The following is an 18,523-nucleotide window of genomic DNA, read 5'->3' on the forward strand; positions in this document are numbered from 1 at the left end:
GACTATGTTGGAACTGAATATTCTCATTTTAGTTACTAACGATAGAGATTTTGCTTGTCCATACTTTGTCGAGATCAATTACTGTAATGCCTTTCTTACTTTATTGATACTTGTCTTAATATTTTTCTTGGTGATTCCATTTTTATCCAATATTGTTCCTAAATGTTTCAACATCTTCAATATACAGTACTGTAATTTCCTTTCAAAAGCAGATCATCTTGATGTTCAGTATTTCATCTCATCAGTTTAGCTTTGGTGACCTTCATTTTCAAGTCTACTTTTCTTGCTTTTCTCTCGAAACATTTTGTCTTTCCTTGAATCTTTCTAAATATATTTGAGATAAGCAACAAATCGTAGGCCTAGTCAAAATCCTCTACAACTTTATTGGCCATCCATTCGATACCTGTTGCCTTGCCTTCGGTTGTCTTTAACATAAGCTAGTCTAATTACCCTCGCCAGAGTTGTTAGGGTTAGGGTTAGGGTTATTGCATTTGAGTCCGTTTGTCTGTTTGTTACTTGCCGGATTAGATTCCGGCAAGTATGTTGGTTGGTTGGTTGGTTTGTCTGTCTGTTTGTGCACAGTACTACGTCTACATCGTTGCACATAGCATCGCCGTACTTTACACACATATTTGCCCTGCCCTGGAATAGACTGTGCCCAATTTTTAACTCTCTAGGTACAAGGTCAAGCTCAAGGTCACCAAAAACGTGAAATCAGGGGGGTCGAGTTTTCATTTAAAATATATTTCAAACCACTATAACTCTAAATAATAGAGCAAACATATATGGTTCGCTATGTATGTATGTATGTATGTTTATATGCGACGAAAACGTCTTCTTCTTCTTCTTCAAATAAAATTACCACCCTCTTAATTAACCCTCTCAATTGCGTTAAGACTGCTGAGACCCCTCAGACCTTTGACGACCCTTTAATTCCCCCAAGACTCTTCAGACCACCAAGACCCCCAAAGACCCAACATACCCTGAAAATCCCCAAAGACCCCAAAAGACCCAAAACACCCCAAAGACTCAAAATACCCTTTAAGGCCCTGAGGCTCAAAAAGACCCTGAATACCCAAAGACCCTAAACACCCCGAAGAACCAAAACACCCCGAAGACCCAAAACACCCCGAAGACCCAAAAGACCCCAAAGACCCAAAAGACCCAAAACACCCCGAAGACCCAAAACACCCCGAAGACCCAAAACACCGCGAAGACCCAAAACACCCCGAAGACCCAAAAGACCCTGAAGACCCAAAAAGCCCCTGAAGACACCAAAGACCCTGACGACCCTAAAAACACCCCAAAGACCCAAAATACCCTTAAAGGCCCAGCGGATCCAAAAGACCCTGAAGACCCAAATGGCCCTGTAGACCCAAAACACCATGAAGACCCAAAAGACACCGAAATGGTCAAAGATGCCTACCCCTCTGAAACGATGTGTGGTGAGGCACGCGGAGCGCGCCGAGTCACGCTAGTAACTCTAAAAGTACAAGAGATATGCATACACTTACTGTTACTGACATATAGGAAGTCACATACGACATTTCATTTGGCACCATGACCTTTGACCTTGAGTGACCTTGAAAGGTCAAAGTCGAGGTCAATAAAAAAGTACATTCCGGCAAGTCCTCGGTCTCTGACCGATTTCTAGTTTGTTTGTTTGTCCGCACAGAATAAATATGATTTTCTCTGCAACTGTTGGTCCGATTGACAGGAAATTTTCACCATAGGTGCAACTCCACCTGTAGAATTAAAAAGCATAATTATGACGGCACAGGTCACATGGTATGGGCGCCATCAAGGAAAAACCGAAAAACTTTGCACCTCCATCTCTGAAAATGCGGCATAGAAAAAATTAAGGCATGGCTCATTGTAAAGAACTCTCCATGGGGAATAACATATGTTAATGATGATGTCACAGGTGCCTCCATTATGACGTCATAATTCGACAAGTACAAAATTTCATCCGATCAAGATTAAATTTCTTGAACGTCATCTATGCATAAATTGGTTGAGAAAAAGATTATGACATCATCAGTCACATGGTTCGGCCGCCATATTTGTTTTAACACAAAAGCCTTAAAAACCACAGTTTGGTTTCATCCCCAGTGCCTCTGCCTTTCCTTCCCAGTGCCTCCGCCTTTCTTCCCGAGTGCCTCCGCCTTTCTTCCCGAGTGCCTCCGCCTTTCTTCCCCAGTGGCTCTGCTTTTCTTCCCCAGTGCCTCCGCTTTTCTTCCCCAGTGCCTCCGCCTTTCTTTCCCAGTGCCTCCGCCTTTCTTTCCCAGTGCCTCCGCCTTTCTTTCCCAGTGCCTCTGCCTTTCTTCCCGAGTGCCTCCGCCTTTCTTCCCCAGTGCCTCTGGCTTGGAGGAAACTAAACCACATCCTTGTGAGAGTTTACAATCTCTGATTGCCATTACTTTTTATAATTTTAAAAAGAGTTGGCAAGAGCAAACATCCTTGCTTCATACTTGTCTTTACTGGAAACTATGGTGACAGTTCACTATCATGAATTACACTGCGTGTGAAGCCTTCATATAAGATTTTAATCATTTTGATTATATTTTCAGATAATTCATACATATTTTCAGGCACAGTGATGATCAACAATAACCATAGTGACTCTCTATGAACACTATATCTAAGAACACTATATAGATATCATAAGAAAACAAAAACAAACAAACATTTAAACCGGTTGAAACACCCTCTAATTTTCTGCGGCGAAATCCAAGACCTTTTCATAGACTTACATGCAACATATCATGTGCGATGGATCACATAATCAAGAACTTTGACGAAGTTACAAAGATGCTCGGTATGGATGAATGTAGCAGGTATGGCAAAAGGCACAGGCTTGGCAATAATTGCTCAGATTCACTATTAACTAGTGTATGACACCATCATTTATGTTATGCATGTCTAACTTGTGTAACATTTAATGACTGCATCAGACCGCAAATTTAATAAAAACATCCACAAAGACTAGCAACAATTTTGGAAACATTTCATTTCAGCAGACAGCCATGAAGTTGCCGGAAGACCAGGTAGTCCTGATGGTTTTATTAAAGTCAGAACAGGATGCAGTGTCTATGTACAAACGGTATACAGGATAACTGAGGACAAAAGGACTGCAGGCAACGATACGTGCAAAACAGTACAAACATAGCAGCTCATCCAGGAATTCAAGAATGCTTGGACGGCCGGGGTTTCAGACCCTAAGTTTTGACAGAGACTGGTGTGGACAAAGCAGCTGTTATTTGGAAACATTAAACGCAAACATCTCTGCTAAACAACTTGGTATGTATAACTATCCATGGATAAATAGAAATAATTCATTCCTAAATACAGCATTGATGCTACAGAGGTCGTTTGTGCAAAGCGCAGTGCAAAAGTAAATTGAAATAAAAAGGGTTCATTTGGTGGTTGTTGAAGCAAGTGGTATTTCTCATAGAGCCATCTGCCCCCAGGGCAGGTTCATTTTCATCAACCAGATTTTGGCATGCTCAAACAAAAGCAGAAACAGATCCAACGATCTTTCCTTCCGATTTATATACGTCAAACCATACGATTACAAATGAGCAAAATATGCTTCTGAACAAAAGAATGCCAAATAAGAAAACTCAAAACAGTCATGCTTAATAAGAAATGTCCAAGTGAGGAAAAAGTGGAATAGGAAAAATGGGAAAAGTGATGAAGAAAATGGCAGAAGGGGTGGCGTAAAGGGAAAAAGTGTGGGGAAAAGAGGCAAGCGATGAGTGAAAGGGCAAAGAAGTGTAAAAAAAGAATAAAAGGGGTGGGAACAGAGTGACATTTGGGAATAAATGGGGCGGTACAGGAAAAGAAAGGTGGTGACACTGAGGAGGAAAGGTGGAGGCACTGGAGAGGAAAGGAAGAGGCACTGGGGAAGAAAGGGGTGGCACTGGGGAAGAAAGGGGTGGCACTAGGGAAGAAAGGCAGAGGCACTGGGGAAGAAAGGGGTGGCACTGGGGAAGAAAGGGGTGGCACTGGGGAAGAAAGGGGTGGCATTGGGGAAGAAAGGCAGAGGCACTGGGGAAGAAAGGGGTGGCACTGGGAAAGAAAGGCGGAGGCACTGGGAGAGAAAGGCGGAGGTACTGGGAGAGAAAGGCGGAGGCACTGGGGAAGAAAGGTGGAGGCACTGGGGAAGAAAGGGGTGGCACTGGGGAAGAAATGGGTGGCACTGGGGAAGAAAGAGGGTGGCACTGGGGAAGAAAGGGGGGAGGCACTGGGGAAGTAAGGGGGGAGGAACTAGGAAAGTAAGGGGGGAGGCACTGGTGAGGAAAGGGGTGGCACTGGGGAAGAAAGATGGGGGTGCTGGGGAAGAAAGACGGTGGCACTGGAGAAGAAAGACAGAGGCACTGGGGAAGAAAGGTGGGGGCACTGGGGAAGAAAGGGGGAGGCACTGTATAAGTGGGTGGTACTGATGAAGAAAGGGAGAGGGTGGTACTGTGGAAGAAAGGAGTGGTAGTACTGGATAAGAAAGGGGGTGATACTGGGGAAGAAAGGTGGTGGTCCTGGGGAAGAAAAAGGGGATAAACTGGGGAAGAAAGGGGGCCGGGTGGTACTGTGGAAGAAATGGGGTAGGTGGTACTGGGAAAGAGAAGGGTGGTACTGGGAAAGAGAAGGGTGGTACTGGGGAAGACATTGGTGGTACAGGTAATGACAGGGGCAGCACTCGTGAAAAAGGGGCAGAATGGGTGGGGCCAGGTATGCGCTCGCATTTTGAAGGACAAGCTTCCAAGGATGCATCTATAAGTGCTCAATTAAGCGCACTGTACTTGCATGTGCAAAGAGTACTCATTTATGACAGCGGGATGACATGAACCTGGTGCAACTAAACAGATGATCACAGGAGAAGATTGAGCTCGCAAGTTCTGAAGTCAAAATTAGGCACCTTCAATGTGGCTCTATACTTGGTGCCACGAATGAAAGCCGATTGCAAAGCTTAGTTCCCAAACAAGTGGAATGCACACCAGCACCATTAGTAACTTCATGAATGCATCTTGTTGAACCATCAGCTCCTTTAACTCTCTCTCTTCGGCATGCAAAGGGTCGTGCAATTTGTCGGAATTTTTTGCAAGACTGGATCCATAAATTGCAATCACTCTCATCACTTAATCCCATAACCAATTCAAGAATGCAAAAAGCTTTGAGTGCAACTTTCTCCAGGCGCACAACACAAATAAACTAACATGTAGGACACAAATAAACTAACATGTAGGACACAAATAAACTAACATGTAGGACACAAATAAACTAACATGTAGGACACAAATAAACTAACATGTAGGACACAAATAAACTAAACATGTAGGACACAAATAAACTAAACATGTAGGACACAAATAAACTAACGTGTAGGACACAAATAAACTAACGTGTAGGACACAAATAAACTAACATGTAGGACACAAATAAACTAAACATGTAGGACACAAATAAACTAAACATGTAGGACACAAATAAACTAACATGTAGGATACAAATAAACTAAACATGTAGGACACAAATAAACTAACATGTAGGACACAAATAAACTAACATGTAGGACACAAATAAACTAACATGTAGGACACAAATAAACTAACATGTAGGACACAGAAATGGTCCTGCAAAGTGCAGAATTTATTCTAGATCATTCTACGGAAATGGTTACTGCAACTTATGCTGCATTTGCAGTCAATAGCACGTAGCGTGGGAACCTGGCATCGTAGCCCGGATCAGCCCTAACTTTGCTGATGGAGATATCTTCAGCTACCTTATTATGCTTGGTTATGTATAGTCTCAGGAATGAAATGAAACTCTAAAGGTAAAGAAAAAGAGATGGAAAGGATCAATGATACATCGAGAGGAAATGAATAAAATATAGACATCTGTAAAGGAATAATAATGAGGAAGGGGTAAGATACAAGATTGACCACTTGTGTTTACGAATCACAGAGCCTCGTGTGCTAGGTCAAGTCAAATGGCAACGTACAATAAGCCGACCCTTCCAGAATGTCTGGTCCTGAGTTGTCGCAAAAAAGCAGGAGCAAGAAGTGGGCACCTTTTGAAGGAAGCATGATTGTAAGCAAATCCTCCATAATCCTCCATTCATGATGGAAAACTCACCATGGCCTCACTTCAACTGCAACTGAAGTTATATAATCTATGGAGATTTTAATGACAATGAGTCTTCATCAATTGAGATTCTTCAATTATCGTCTTCTTCATCACTGTCATACATGGTGACCCCTTGCAGCGCCACACTCTGGTTCGCGGACGCTGAGGTCTCCTCCATTACCAGGCGATTCCTCACGGTCTCGTACGTCTTGCTGTTGAGTGTGCCGTCCAAAACCCCCTGGAGGCGAAAGTCTCGATACATCTTCTGCAAGAAGCAAAATTGGTCGAAGACAAAAAAAGATGAGGAAATGTGGTTAAGAAAGGATGAATCATGAAGGGCAGTGGGAAGAGCACAGTGATGATGACTAAATGAACCACATTGCTTATTGGGGAAAACCATGTTTCTCGGGGCAATAAAACAAACAACTCAGAGATATTCAACTTTTATGAAACTCGCTCAACTTTTCCAAAGCTTTATAATATTGGGAACAGAAAAAGTTTAATTCAAACTTGCTTTAATTTAGTGATGTATCAATATTTAAATGTCTTTTTTTCCTTGCATGAGGGACTTTTTTCCCATGAGCTAAGCTCATGGGAGAGCGAGGTAGAGCTGACAATGGGATAAACATCAAGGAAATTAACAAACAGGGAAAGAGGAGACGGATGAGGGGAAGAAACAGAAGTTTGCAAGTAAAACGGATGAGTTAGGAATGGTTAATGGGGAAATAAAGATCATCGGGAATAATTGGGGATGACAAGAGATGGCGGTGCATTGCTTTGTTGAAGTCCTGGAGGGAAGAGTGAGACAGAACAACCTTTGGAAAGCGGTTTATAGACGGGAGAATTGAGGAATAAAAGAGTTGAGGTGTGCAGTCAGCCTGGATTTTGGAAGTTTAACCTAAAGGAAATTACAGGAAGAACGCTCACATCTTGGAGTTGCTGAGGAGGGCTGGGAGAGCGGAGGGAGCAATGTTAGAGAATAGATGGTAGAAAAGAGAAACCACCAACCTGCATGCGGTGTTAAGGTAACAGGCCTTGTGCTTCAGCCTCATCATGGGAGATTCTAATACTTTTGAGAGCTTTAATTTCACAGAAACGAAGTGACCGAATTCACAGATGTGATGCTGTGGTGCTCGCCCTTAGCAGAGAGCAGTACTCCATTGAACTACAGACAAAGGCCTTGGATACTGTCAGTAACTTTGATTTTCCAGGGAAAAACTTGGATCGATGGAGGATACCCAGTCTGCAGCTGGTTTTGGAGGCCTACTTTGCTACATGGTTGTCCCAGGAAAAGTCCTGGATCATGAAGAACCACCTTTAGAGGCCATTTTCCCCACAGAGCAGGGGTTGGCCTTTTTTGGGCACCATGGCCCCTTTTTGAAGCAATGTTTTATGGCCGGATGCCCTTCCTGTAGTCGCCTCTGCGACACACAGGGAATTACGAGTGAACTGGTACTCAATTTGCCGACCTCGGAAGGATGACAGGCTGAGTCAACCCCCCTGGTGTTAATTCAGTGATTGACCGGGATTCGAACCCAGGATCCGAGGATCCCAAACCAGCACGCCAACGGCTAAGCCAACACCAGGCCTGGATCATGGTGACGCCTATATTTATTTGATATAGGATCAATATTTTATACTTTTAGAAGAAACTATTTGAAAACTTTGGCACTGAAAAATAATTTTCACAAGTTATTATGAAATGGTATGATATTATAAAAGGATGTTCTTCTGATCTGATAAGTACCATTCTCCCATAGGAGAGGAGGTGCTGCTGCCGCAGTTTCCTGGGTAAAGAATATCCACTTGGTAGATTGCCAATCCAGTCTCTCCGATCTTCATTTGAGGTGGAAACTCGTGGCATGAAGTTAGAAATTGGGGTGCGTTCGTTAAAATTGAATCTTTGAATCGTTAGTCTATAAGCAAGTTTTAGCATTTAGAGCATCTGGCTTAACACTCCCTTTGATGGACAGAATACTCCATGAGGCAATGTCCTAACTGCAAAGATCCACGATCGCAATTTGTAATGGGATTCCAGTTTTATGGGGGAACGTTTATAGTAGACGGTAGACGCTTATAGTAAAACAAAAGTGGTGCAGGAAGTAGTGAGTGAATGAATGAATGCGACAACTTCAAGGCACAATTTGCGATGGTCGGTGGATCAGGCAAAGAAAATAGTCAAAGGTAACAAAGGCATTTCACGCACCTTGACAACGCGGATGAGAATTTTGAGCTGGTACACGTGAAGCTGAATCTCCATGCGATCAGACAGCCACGTACAAACAGTCGTCATACAGCTCGTGTACCATTGCTGTTGGGTGAGACGAAGCATCAGCAGAAGGTGCGACAAAGGAAAGGTAAAGGATGTGGGAGAAACACGAATGTTTGGTTTTAAATGATATTGTAGCAAATGCATAATTGGACTGGGATACAATGATGAATTTGGCTCTATGGCTCTATGGCAGGAATTTGGTATTTTGGGTGGAGTCTCAGCACACAATGGCCTACTCTTTTTGAAAGCCACTATGGTATCTTAAGCATCCACCAGTAAATGTAAGCAAACAGGACAACCCGCTTCGGGATACATTCAGTGATGCAATGCCTTACCTGTGGAACCCCATGTTGACAGTTTATAGTGGGGCCAGTAATTTAACCCAGACGACACACTTTAAAGGTGAGTGCGTGGCCTGTGAGCTATCCTGCCATCTAGAATGAGTGGTAAGAACGCGCATTAAGAAATAAGGTAGACTATCAAACTGAGGAGGTTTGCTTTGTTGCAACAAACATAGGAGGGTTTGAACAAAAGGCTTACTTCATGTGTATTATCGCGAAGTGATTCGTAAAGCATGTCAGATAGAAAAGCCAAGTCAATCAAGATATTTATCAATCTATACAATGAAATGTAGACAATGTAGGAGGCGATTTGGCCCATCATGCCTGCAGCACATCCATATCCCATCAACTTAATTTATCAATTTACTGATATTTTCTAATGGGAGAGCCTATCTGTCGCTTAGCTGATGTGCCCAATTAGTCGTCACGCTCTTGCTGCAAGAAGGGGAAGGGGAGGGATGGGGAAGAGGGAGGAGGGGAGGAGGAGGGCTTTTACAGGCCCTTTCATTTTAGGGGGGAGAAGGGAAGGAGGAAAATTTAACCGTGCAAAGAATGCTTTAAACCTCATTGTTGTCCATGAAAAGAAGGAAATTGTAATACCCTCTGCACCACCATTAGGTGGCGCTACACGGTACACATTTACATAGAGAATTTATGCCCCTCCATCCCCACGTGAGGCCGCGTCCATATAGCCTATGCACCCCCCCCCCCCCCAAAAAAACTTGTATTTGTACCTTGAGTTTGGACTTTGTAACTTAAAAGACGCGGCCGTGCATAAGGACCAAATGCAGACAAACAGACACACACACAGGGCAACAATGGCGTTTATATAATAATAATAATAATAATAAAATAATTAAATATATATATATATTAAAAAAAAAAAAAAAATGTATATATATATATATATATATATATATATATATGTGCTAACCCCAATATAATTGAAATTAATTGAAATTAACATAATTAACATAAACATAATTGAAATTAACTAATTACTTTACAATGGCAATCGACAGTAAATATATATTGGGTACTCTATTGGTGGACAAATCTTCTCTTGCCTTACAACTTTAGGTGTCAAGTTCCCATCTAAACCCACAACTTATGATTCCAGGATCCCAGGTTCAAATCCCATATATGGTGCTGATTTTTCCGTTGCCAACTAATGTTCTTGTAATTCATCTAAGAGTGCACTGATATCTACTAATGTCCTTGTCCTGCATGTGATTTATGATACAAGCTCCACCATGAGCCTGAGATAACTGGAAAAAAAATCCAGGACCAGACAACTCAGAAGTGAGGACACCACCAACATAGCTATATAATGCCATCCCTCAGTGCCATCCAACACCCAGAGCGATTCTGCCAGATAATACCCTGCTAATCCATGGAGCAGCGCGCACACACGCACACACACACACACACACACACACACACACACACACACACACACACACACACACACACCATTTCCCTCCATCCATGTGTGCATCTCATTACACACAAAGGGCATGCATGATCAAGGCTGGATGGAGTGGTGAAAATTCCACTCTGCTTCAACATCACAAGCAGGTAAGTCTTTCTTGACTGCCACATGTAACCCAGTGCTACCTGTTGCATGGTCGAGTAATCGGCGTCTAAAGCGACACCCTGCAGGACACTGTGCAGGACTAAAAACAATACCTGTTAAAGAGCCGATGAGCTCCCTTTGGGAACCAACTACCATCCAGTAAGGAGATGGTGTCTCCTAAAAACACCCATCCAGTTGGAGCGGTTTTTTAGGCAGTAGGTTGTAGAAAGTAACCGCCCAGGGTAGTACTACCGTTCAGACTTAGGAGAGTCAAAGTGATGCCCGGAACCATCTTACACTCTCCGTGTCAGGATTGGTGGTCTTACTTTCGGTCTCACTCAAACTGCTATTAGCTACCGGGCTGGCTTCAATCTCTCTTTTTTACAAACGAACATCACACACTTTTCATCATACACGTTTCTTACTCATTTTTACTCCTCACCTTTACATTCTCTCTCTTTTATTTCTCTTTCCTCTTATTTATTAAAGCAGTTATTTTATTTAAGGTCTGGCATTGATGAGGACTATATAGTCCGTGACTGAAGCCTTCAACATAAAGCAGTGCTCTTCTATTAAATCAACTTCAGTGATTGGTTAGTTTTCAAACCAGAAATGAATCATTTGGTATGCTTACAAATATGGAGGCAACTCAAATTGAATACATGCGACTTTTGAAACCGTGTTTAGATTTTCTATCATCTTTCCTGCCATTTACTCAACTAACAATGAGTGGACTTGTGTGATTATAAAACACTACCTGATTGGCTAATACCAACCAATGACAGTCGGTGACAAATAGGGCAAAAAAGAAAATAGGGCAAAATGGAGAAGATTGTCATGGGGACCGCAAGGCTAACCCCCGCTCTAGCAGGGAAAATGACCTTAAAATGCCTGTTGTTGTTTGTTGTTGACAGTCGGCAACACTGCAGGTATATTGTGCACAGTAATGGCACCACAGGAGGACACGGAGAAAATTTTCAAATTAAAATAAGTAAATTTACCCATATACCAGAAAAAAATGCAGGATCATTAGTTTGGAAAAGTTTTGGTTTCTACAAAATACAGGAATGGCACCTGCCACAAAGTGAAATATTGATATGCAAAAAGTCTGTTTGTTGCACATGTGTCACAGGTCAAATGCCAACAATGGTACGTACCTGTGGGCTGTGTATGATGGTTTCCTTTATGACATGTCCCTAGCGAAATGCAAAATTCGAAATGATCGACAATTGATCGATTGTACAAATCAATTGGTTTGACTGCCAAATACAAACACCAAACATAACTTGGTCCTCGGAATTAAAACCTGAACAACTGGAACGGCACTCGTAGAGCACATAGTCTCACCTCGCCTGTTCATTCTGAACAGAAATACCATCGTTAACTGAACACACCACTATTATGGCCCATATAGATATACCTGTATCATCCATGCACCCTATTATGTCACATACACTACTCACAATAAGTTAGGGATATTGTGGGAGTGAGTTTATGTTTTTTATAGGAGTTAGGGTTAGGGTATTGAAATCAAGAATGCTGTTTTTTCACACTCATTAATAACCATAGAATTAGGACCAACAACTTTTTTCAACATAATTAATACACAAAATCAACCACACCGAAGAACCTGCCAATATCCCTAACTTATTGTGAGTAGTGTAGTTTCTTGGCATGGCTTATGAACGTCATAAATGTAATTCTTCACTCACATCGGGTCATATATCGGATATATGAAGTTTCAGATTTTTCGGATAAGAATTTCAATTCAACCAATTATGGCTGGAATACCACTACTCCAATGACATTGTTATCACCCTATATACTCCATATGGAGTTGATGACAATTGGAAAGTTTAGATTTTTTTCGTTGATGGTTTTGGAGAAAATTATGTCCAAATTTCTTCTTTTCATCCAATATGGTTGCCATACTATGTGACCTATGATGTCACAGTTAGCAATGAAATATTATTATCTATGGGGAAATATATTAAATGAAATATTATATTACTAGTGGGGTCACCCATGGGAATCCCACGGGTATGGACGTGTGTGACATTTGGACATCTTGATTTAGCTGCTGCACATTAAATTTTACAAAATGGTTAAAATTGTGTAATGAACACAATTTATTTATTTCACAAAATATGTGACCCCTCACTCCTCTCCACCCTCACGCCTCTCCAATGCCACTCCTCTCCAATGCCACTCCTCCTCACACTCCTCTCCAATACCTCCTCACCAATACCTCCTCACACTCCTCTCCAATACCTCCTCACACTCCTCTCCAATACCTCCTCACACTCCTCTCCAATACCTCCTCACACTCCTCTCCAATACCTCCTCACACTCCTCTCCAATACCTCCTCACACTCCTCTCCAATACCTCCTCGCACTCCTCTCCAATACCTCCTCGCACTCCTCTCCAATACCTCCTCGCACTCCTCTCCAATACCTCCTCGCACTCCTCTCCAATACCTCCTCGCACTCCTCTCCAATACCTCCTCGCATTCCTCTCCAATACCCCCTCACACTCCTCTCCAATACCTCCTCGCACTCCTCTCCAATACCTCCTCGCACTCCTCTCCAATACCTCCTCACACTCCTCTCCAATACCTCCTCACACTCCTCTCCAATACCTCCTCGCACTCCTCTCCAATACCTCCTCGCACTCCTCTCCAATACCTCCTCGCACTCCTCTCCAATACCTCCTCGCATTCCTCTCCAATACCCCCTCACACTCCTCTCCAATACCTCCTCGCACTCCTCTCCAATACCTCCTCGCACTCCTCTCCAATACCTCCTCACACTCCTCTCCAATACCTCCTCGCACTCCTCTCCAATACCTCCTCACACTCCTCTACAACCCCTCACACTCCTTTACAACCCCTCACACTCCTCGCCAACCTCTCACACTCCTCACCAACCCCTCACACTCCTCTCTAACCCCTCACAGTCCTCTCCAAGCCCTCACACTCCTCTCCAACCCCTCACACTCCTCTCCAACCCCTCACAGTCCTCTCCAAGCCCTCACACTCCTCTCTAACCCCTCACACTCCTCTCCAACCCCTCACACTCCTCTCCAATACCTCCTCACACTCCTCTCCAATACCTCCTCACACTCCTCTCCAATACATCCTCACACTCCTCTCCAATACCTCCTCACACTCCTCTCCAATACCTCCTCACACTCCTCTCCAATACCTCCTCACACTCCTCTCCAATACCTCCTCACACTCCTCTCCGCTCCAATCGGCCCTCACTCTCTGCTCCAATCGCCCCTCACTCTCTGCTCCAATCGCCCCTCACTCTCCGCTCCAATCGGCCCTCACTCTCCGCTGCAATCGGCCCTCACTCTCCAACTCCTTGCTCCTCACTCTCCAACCCCTATCTCCTCGCTCTCCAACCCCTCGCTCCTCGCTCTCCAACGCCTCGCTCCTCGCTCTCCAACCCCTCGCTCCTCACTCTCCAACCCCTCGCTCCTCACTCTCCAACCCCTCGCTCCTCACTCTCCAACCCCTAGCACCTCGCTCTCCAACCCCTCGCTCCTCTCCAACCCTCCTCATCGTTGTTGCAGCAGCATTCTGTGCGGTTCTCCCGTCTCGTGCGGTCTCTGTGCGGTTCTTGCTACATCCTGTTCAAGTCTGCATTGACGTTCGTCGACGGACTCGTTCGCCCGTCTCATTCGTTTTCTTGCTACATCCTGTTCAAGTCTGCGTTCTTCATCGACCGTCGCATTCATTTTGGAAATGGAAGTTTCCACGCAACGCATGAATTGTCACGATCCTCAAGAGGAAGTGTCTCGTAATTATCAAATGACAAATGGCAAGTAAATTACATTGTGAAAATTAAAGATTTCAAACAAACCTATTTAAAGTGTATGCGCACATAACTAATAAAAAAAAAACGAAGAAATATCTCTCGGTAATTTCCTGAAACATATTTTACTTCCGGATAATAATGTTGAATGAAATAAGAAAGAACGAAGATATATATGTCATTTTTGTGCCGACTCTCATAAAACGTAAAAGTAATATATCTTAACGGAAAAGAAAAAGCGAATTTTTAATATATGTCGACATCTTCCCTGAATGTTATTTTAGGCTCTGTATTTTCGTGCATCATCGTGGTGCGATTTTTATAAATATATCTCGGCAATTTCCCGTGTGCGCGTGAATGTTCTCAATTATTTCTGACACGGAGTCTAAAACCATCGATAAAAATTAAATCAGATGGTGAATTCGAGATTAAATCGTGAGGGTGACTCTCAATGAATGGGCTCTAGTTTACAGGCCTTTGAGAAATAATTTCGTTCTATAAACGGAAACTTTCTTGGGATTCTCTTCCCGTTTTTTTTCAACCGAGTCTAACACTATGTTAGCGACTGTTAAAAATGAAATGATATATCGAATTAGAATTGAAATAAACCTGTGTGAGAGAGAAAGACAGCATGGGCCTAACTAAACAGGCCTCAAAGCCATTCAAGGTAATAAAATGGTGGATATTTGTTTACATGAAGCCTCTCCAAGAATGGGTGGAGCTACTCTGCAAACGGACTAAGCCACACCCCCGGACAGAATCACCTTCGCCTATTATAATATAGATTATATGAAATTATTATTACGAAATTATTATTATTATATATTATTATTATAATGAAATATTATATTATCTATTTTAAATGAAATATTATGTCTGTTAGCTCCTATGTTTGAAGTTTTGCATCGATCGAACAAGCGGTTGCAGAGAAAAACATTTTAAAGCGAAAATATATTGACACACAGACAGACAGACAGACAGACAGACAGACAGGAGCATTGCAATAGTCTCGCATCTCCTTTGGGGAGAGACTAAAGAAGATGGATACTTTGGGCCCTGAGTGAGCCTTGTTTTTCTTGATCGACACCTTAACTATGGAGATTACAACCACCCAGGGGAAATATTTAACGTAGACTGGTTCAGAGAATAACACAAAGTTGTTTGTTTGTATTTCAATTGTTATAAAGCATATTTCTCCAAGCATCCAAGTTGTATTTTCCGCACATTTCAAACTTAAATCCGTGTGGTTTGACTCGGATCCAAGTATACCATTTATAGGGAGATCGTCTCACTCCGCGGGCTGCCTTCCCTCCCCTTTCCATTCATGCCGAGAAATTCATTCAGAGAAAGAGAGAGAAAAAGAGAGAAGAGAGAGAAAGACAGAGACAGAGACAGAGACAGAGACAGAGAGAGAGACAGAGAGAGAGAGAGAGAGACAGAGACAGAGACAGAGAGAGACAGAGAGAGAGAGAGAGAGAGAGAGAGAGAGAGAGAGAGAGAGAAAGAGTGAGTGAGAGAGAGAGAGAGAAAGAATGAGTGAGAGAGAAAGAGTGAGTGTGAGTGTGAGTGTGAGTGTGAGTTTGAGTTTTTGAGAGTGAAAGAGAGAGAGAGAGAGAAAGAGTGAGTGTGAGTGTGAGTGTGAGTGTGAGTGTGAGTTTGAGTTTTTGAGAGTGAAAGAATGAGTGAGAGAGAAAGAGTGAGTGTGAGTGTGAGTGTGAGTTTGAGTTTTTGAGAGTGAAAGAGAGAGAGAGAGAGAAAGAGAAAGAGAAAGAGAAAGAGAAAGAGAGAGAGAAGAGAGGGAGGGACACCGTGATTCAGCTCTCCCGTATGGCGGGATGGATAAGTTTCAGCGGCAGAGTGATATCTGAAGAAGTCAAGGATATTTTCCCCGGCCACCGAAGGTGGATGGAGGGGTTATGTTTTCACCCCTGTCTGTCTGTCTGTTTGTGAATAGGATATCTCAAAAAGTTGTGGACAGATTCGGACAAAATTTGGTGGAGAGGGTGGGTGTGACATGGATGAAATGATTAGATTTTGGGAAAGATTCAAATCCGGATCAGAGAATTTTTAAAAGTAATTCTTCACCGTTGAGTGATAGCACTAAAACTGATACATAGCACAATATCTCAAAAAGTTATGGACGGATTCGGACGAAACTTGGTGGACTGGTTGGGTGTATGACAAGGACGATTTTGGTGATGATCTGAGATCCGGATGCAAGAATTTAATTTTTTTTAAAGTGATTCTTCACCATAATCGGGGCAAAAGTGATAGGGCCAAAACCGATATAGAGCACGATATCTCAAAAAGTTGTGGACGACTTATGACAACAAAGTCAAAACTTGCTGATTGAGTTGGGTAAGTGACGATACTTTTTTGTGACAAGTGATAAGTAAGTGGAGACTTTTTTTTGTTGTCATTAATGTTTGCTCTTACATGAGCCTCGATCTTGTATCCAAAAAGAAAAAAGAAAAGAAAAAAAAAGAACAAGCCTATTAGGTTTTGGTTGAAATCCTGATCCAGATCTGGCCTATCAGTGGATACAAAATGTAAACTGTTCAGCCTGGCCGAGGTAGGCTTTCTACCGAGTGCCGTTATAGGTTTTATTGCTTTTGTCTTCTGCGATCAGTTAATCTTCATCAAATGTTGAAAGCTAACTCTCACCTTCAGAGTGCTGCTGCTTATCACTTCCAGAGAGGGAGAGAAAGGGAGACTGAGACCGACAGCATGTTCCCAGAAAACTTTGGAAAACATCTAAATTGTTTTTTCCACGCCAAACTTGAATAAAATGCTTTCGAACATTACATTGCAAAAATAATGATTCATAATTTAATATCATCAACCAAAAGGAACCTTTTTGGATGAACAAAATTTCCCGACCCACCTGTGGTGAAATCAAGTGATAAATGCTGGAGATTCTAACCGGTTTGTACTGTAGAACAATCGAATCGTTCATTAACTTACATTACATTGCATCCCCATCCAGAGCTACATTGTCTCCAACCTCTACTACAAAGTCAATCTGGCTTGAAAGCTCCACATTTTTGCCTCGTTCCAAATATCCTGCACCTAATTCCTCTGGCACAGCTGCAATTCTCTCTCTTCTCTACCCCTCACCAGCGACTTAATGCCAAAATAACAACCTATTTCCTCACCAGCTAGCCATACTAATTACGTGGAGCTAGCTTTGGGGGAAGGGGAGAGCATGAGGGGAGTCATGAATGTGGTCTCGATACCAAGAACCGCTCGTTAACAAAAGCGACTGCTCGCTCCCACAGCACAACATAATGAGTCTCTCCGCTCCTCTCCTTCTTTCTCTCTCCCCTTGCTCCCTCCCCCTCCCCTGCTCCCCACCCTTCCTCTGTTTGACATGCCCCCTCTCCACCCGTTGAGCTCTGCTAAGCTGGGATTACACACAAAGGGCGGAGAAACTAAGCAATCTATAAGGCAGGAACAATTAAGGCTGGTGGTTGGGTCGAACGAAGGAAGCAGAACATTTGTTTTGGATCTCTGCAGACTTTTACGCATATACTGTTTATACACTACGCCACCTTGTGTGTCTTTATCTACCCCTTTTATTTATTTATTCTTTTGCGATATTCCTTTCTCAAGATAAAAAATCACCCAAAAGCATGACATGGTTTAAAGCCCTCTGGGGAACTAAGAAAAAGCTTATAATCCCAGCCTGAGGCCACAGAGCTAACGCAGGCGGTCTAGTGAGGTGCAACCACAATGGCACTTATCTGCACACCCACGTCCATACAGCACAAATTGCCTCTTTCACGGCATGCAAGCAAGCGCGCGGCTTAGCTCCTGGCAAAACCAATGAGCCTTCTTTTGCGACCATTGTGCCCAGTCAAATTGGCCTTTTGCCCAGGCCTTCTCCGGTCTGTTTTTTCGGCCGCCGACAAAAGAGAACTAGGAGCAGGTGGCCGAGGTTGGCTGATCACCGGACAGGAAACAATAGAAGCAAGACATAACACTTTTCTGAGCTGGGAAGGGGGAGCAGAGAGAGAGGAGGAGGGGGGAAGAGAGGAGAAGGAAGAGGGTGGAGGGTCAGCGAGGCATACCCGAGCTGAATCCCACCGCTCTCAACATTTTCAACTTGCCTGTGGTGAAGACGTAGCTTCATAGATTTGTGTAAACTTTACCGGAGCTATGATGTTCACATTGTGTGCTTTGAACTTTGAGCGACATTTTGAACAAATGTCCACGGCTCACATTTGAAGTTGTGCAAATGTGCAAGAACAATTTGTGACAAAACCAAATAGAAATGAAAATAAAGGATTGAAGAGCAATTGGGGAAGGGCACTTACATTATATAAAAGGACAAAATATCATTATTTCGATAAAACTATCAAAGAGGTTAAGTTAACAGAGACACAGGTCGAA

General features: G+C 43.0%; 1 protein-coding gene across 8 annotated transcripts in view; it reads right to left on the reverse strand.

Moving 5' to 3' along the window:
* Nucleotides 1–2,525: 2,525 nt before the first annotated feature.
* Nucleotides 2,526–18,523, reverse strand: part of LOC137439290 (calcium-dependent secretion activator 1) — a 539,275-nt gene continuing 523,277 nt past the window's right edge. For 5 of the 8 annotated variants that reach the window (XM_068135050.2, XM_068135027.2, XM_068135045.2 and 2 more), the window contains 2 exons: nucleotides 8,330–8,434; nucleotides 2,526–6,388 (listed from right to left, as the gene is read on the reverse strand). In XM_068135050.2, the coding sequence (XP_067991151.1) occupies nucleotides 6,215–6,388; nucleotides 8,330–8,434 (279 nt within the window). In that variant the 3' untranslated portion in view covers nucleotides 2,526–6,214. Of the gene's footprint in view, nucleotides 6,389–8,329; nucleotides 8,435–18,523 lie in introns of those variants that run through there. The other 3 variants (XR_010986881.2, XR_010986892.2, XM_068135032.2) reach the window with 2 other exon arrangements.

The sequence above is a fragment of the Myxine glutinosa genome, chromosome 1 (assembly GCF_964187855.1).
Source record: "Myxine glutinosa chromosome 1, kmMyxGlut1.1, whole genome shotgun sequence".
In the NCBI taxonomy this organism is placed as follows: domain Eukaryota; kingdom Metazoa; phylum Chordata; class Myxini; order Myxiniformes; family Myxinidae; genus Myxine; species Myxine glutinosa.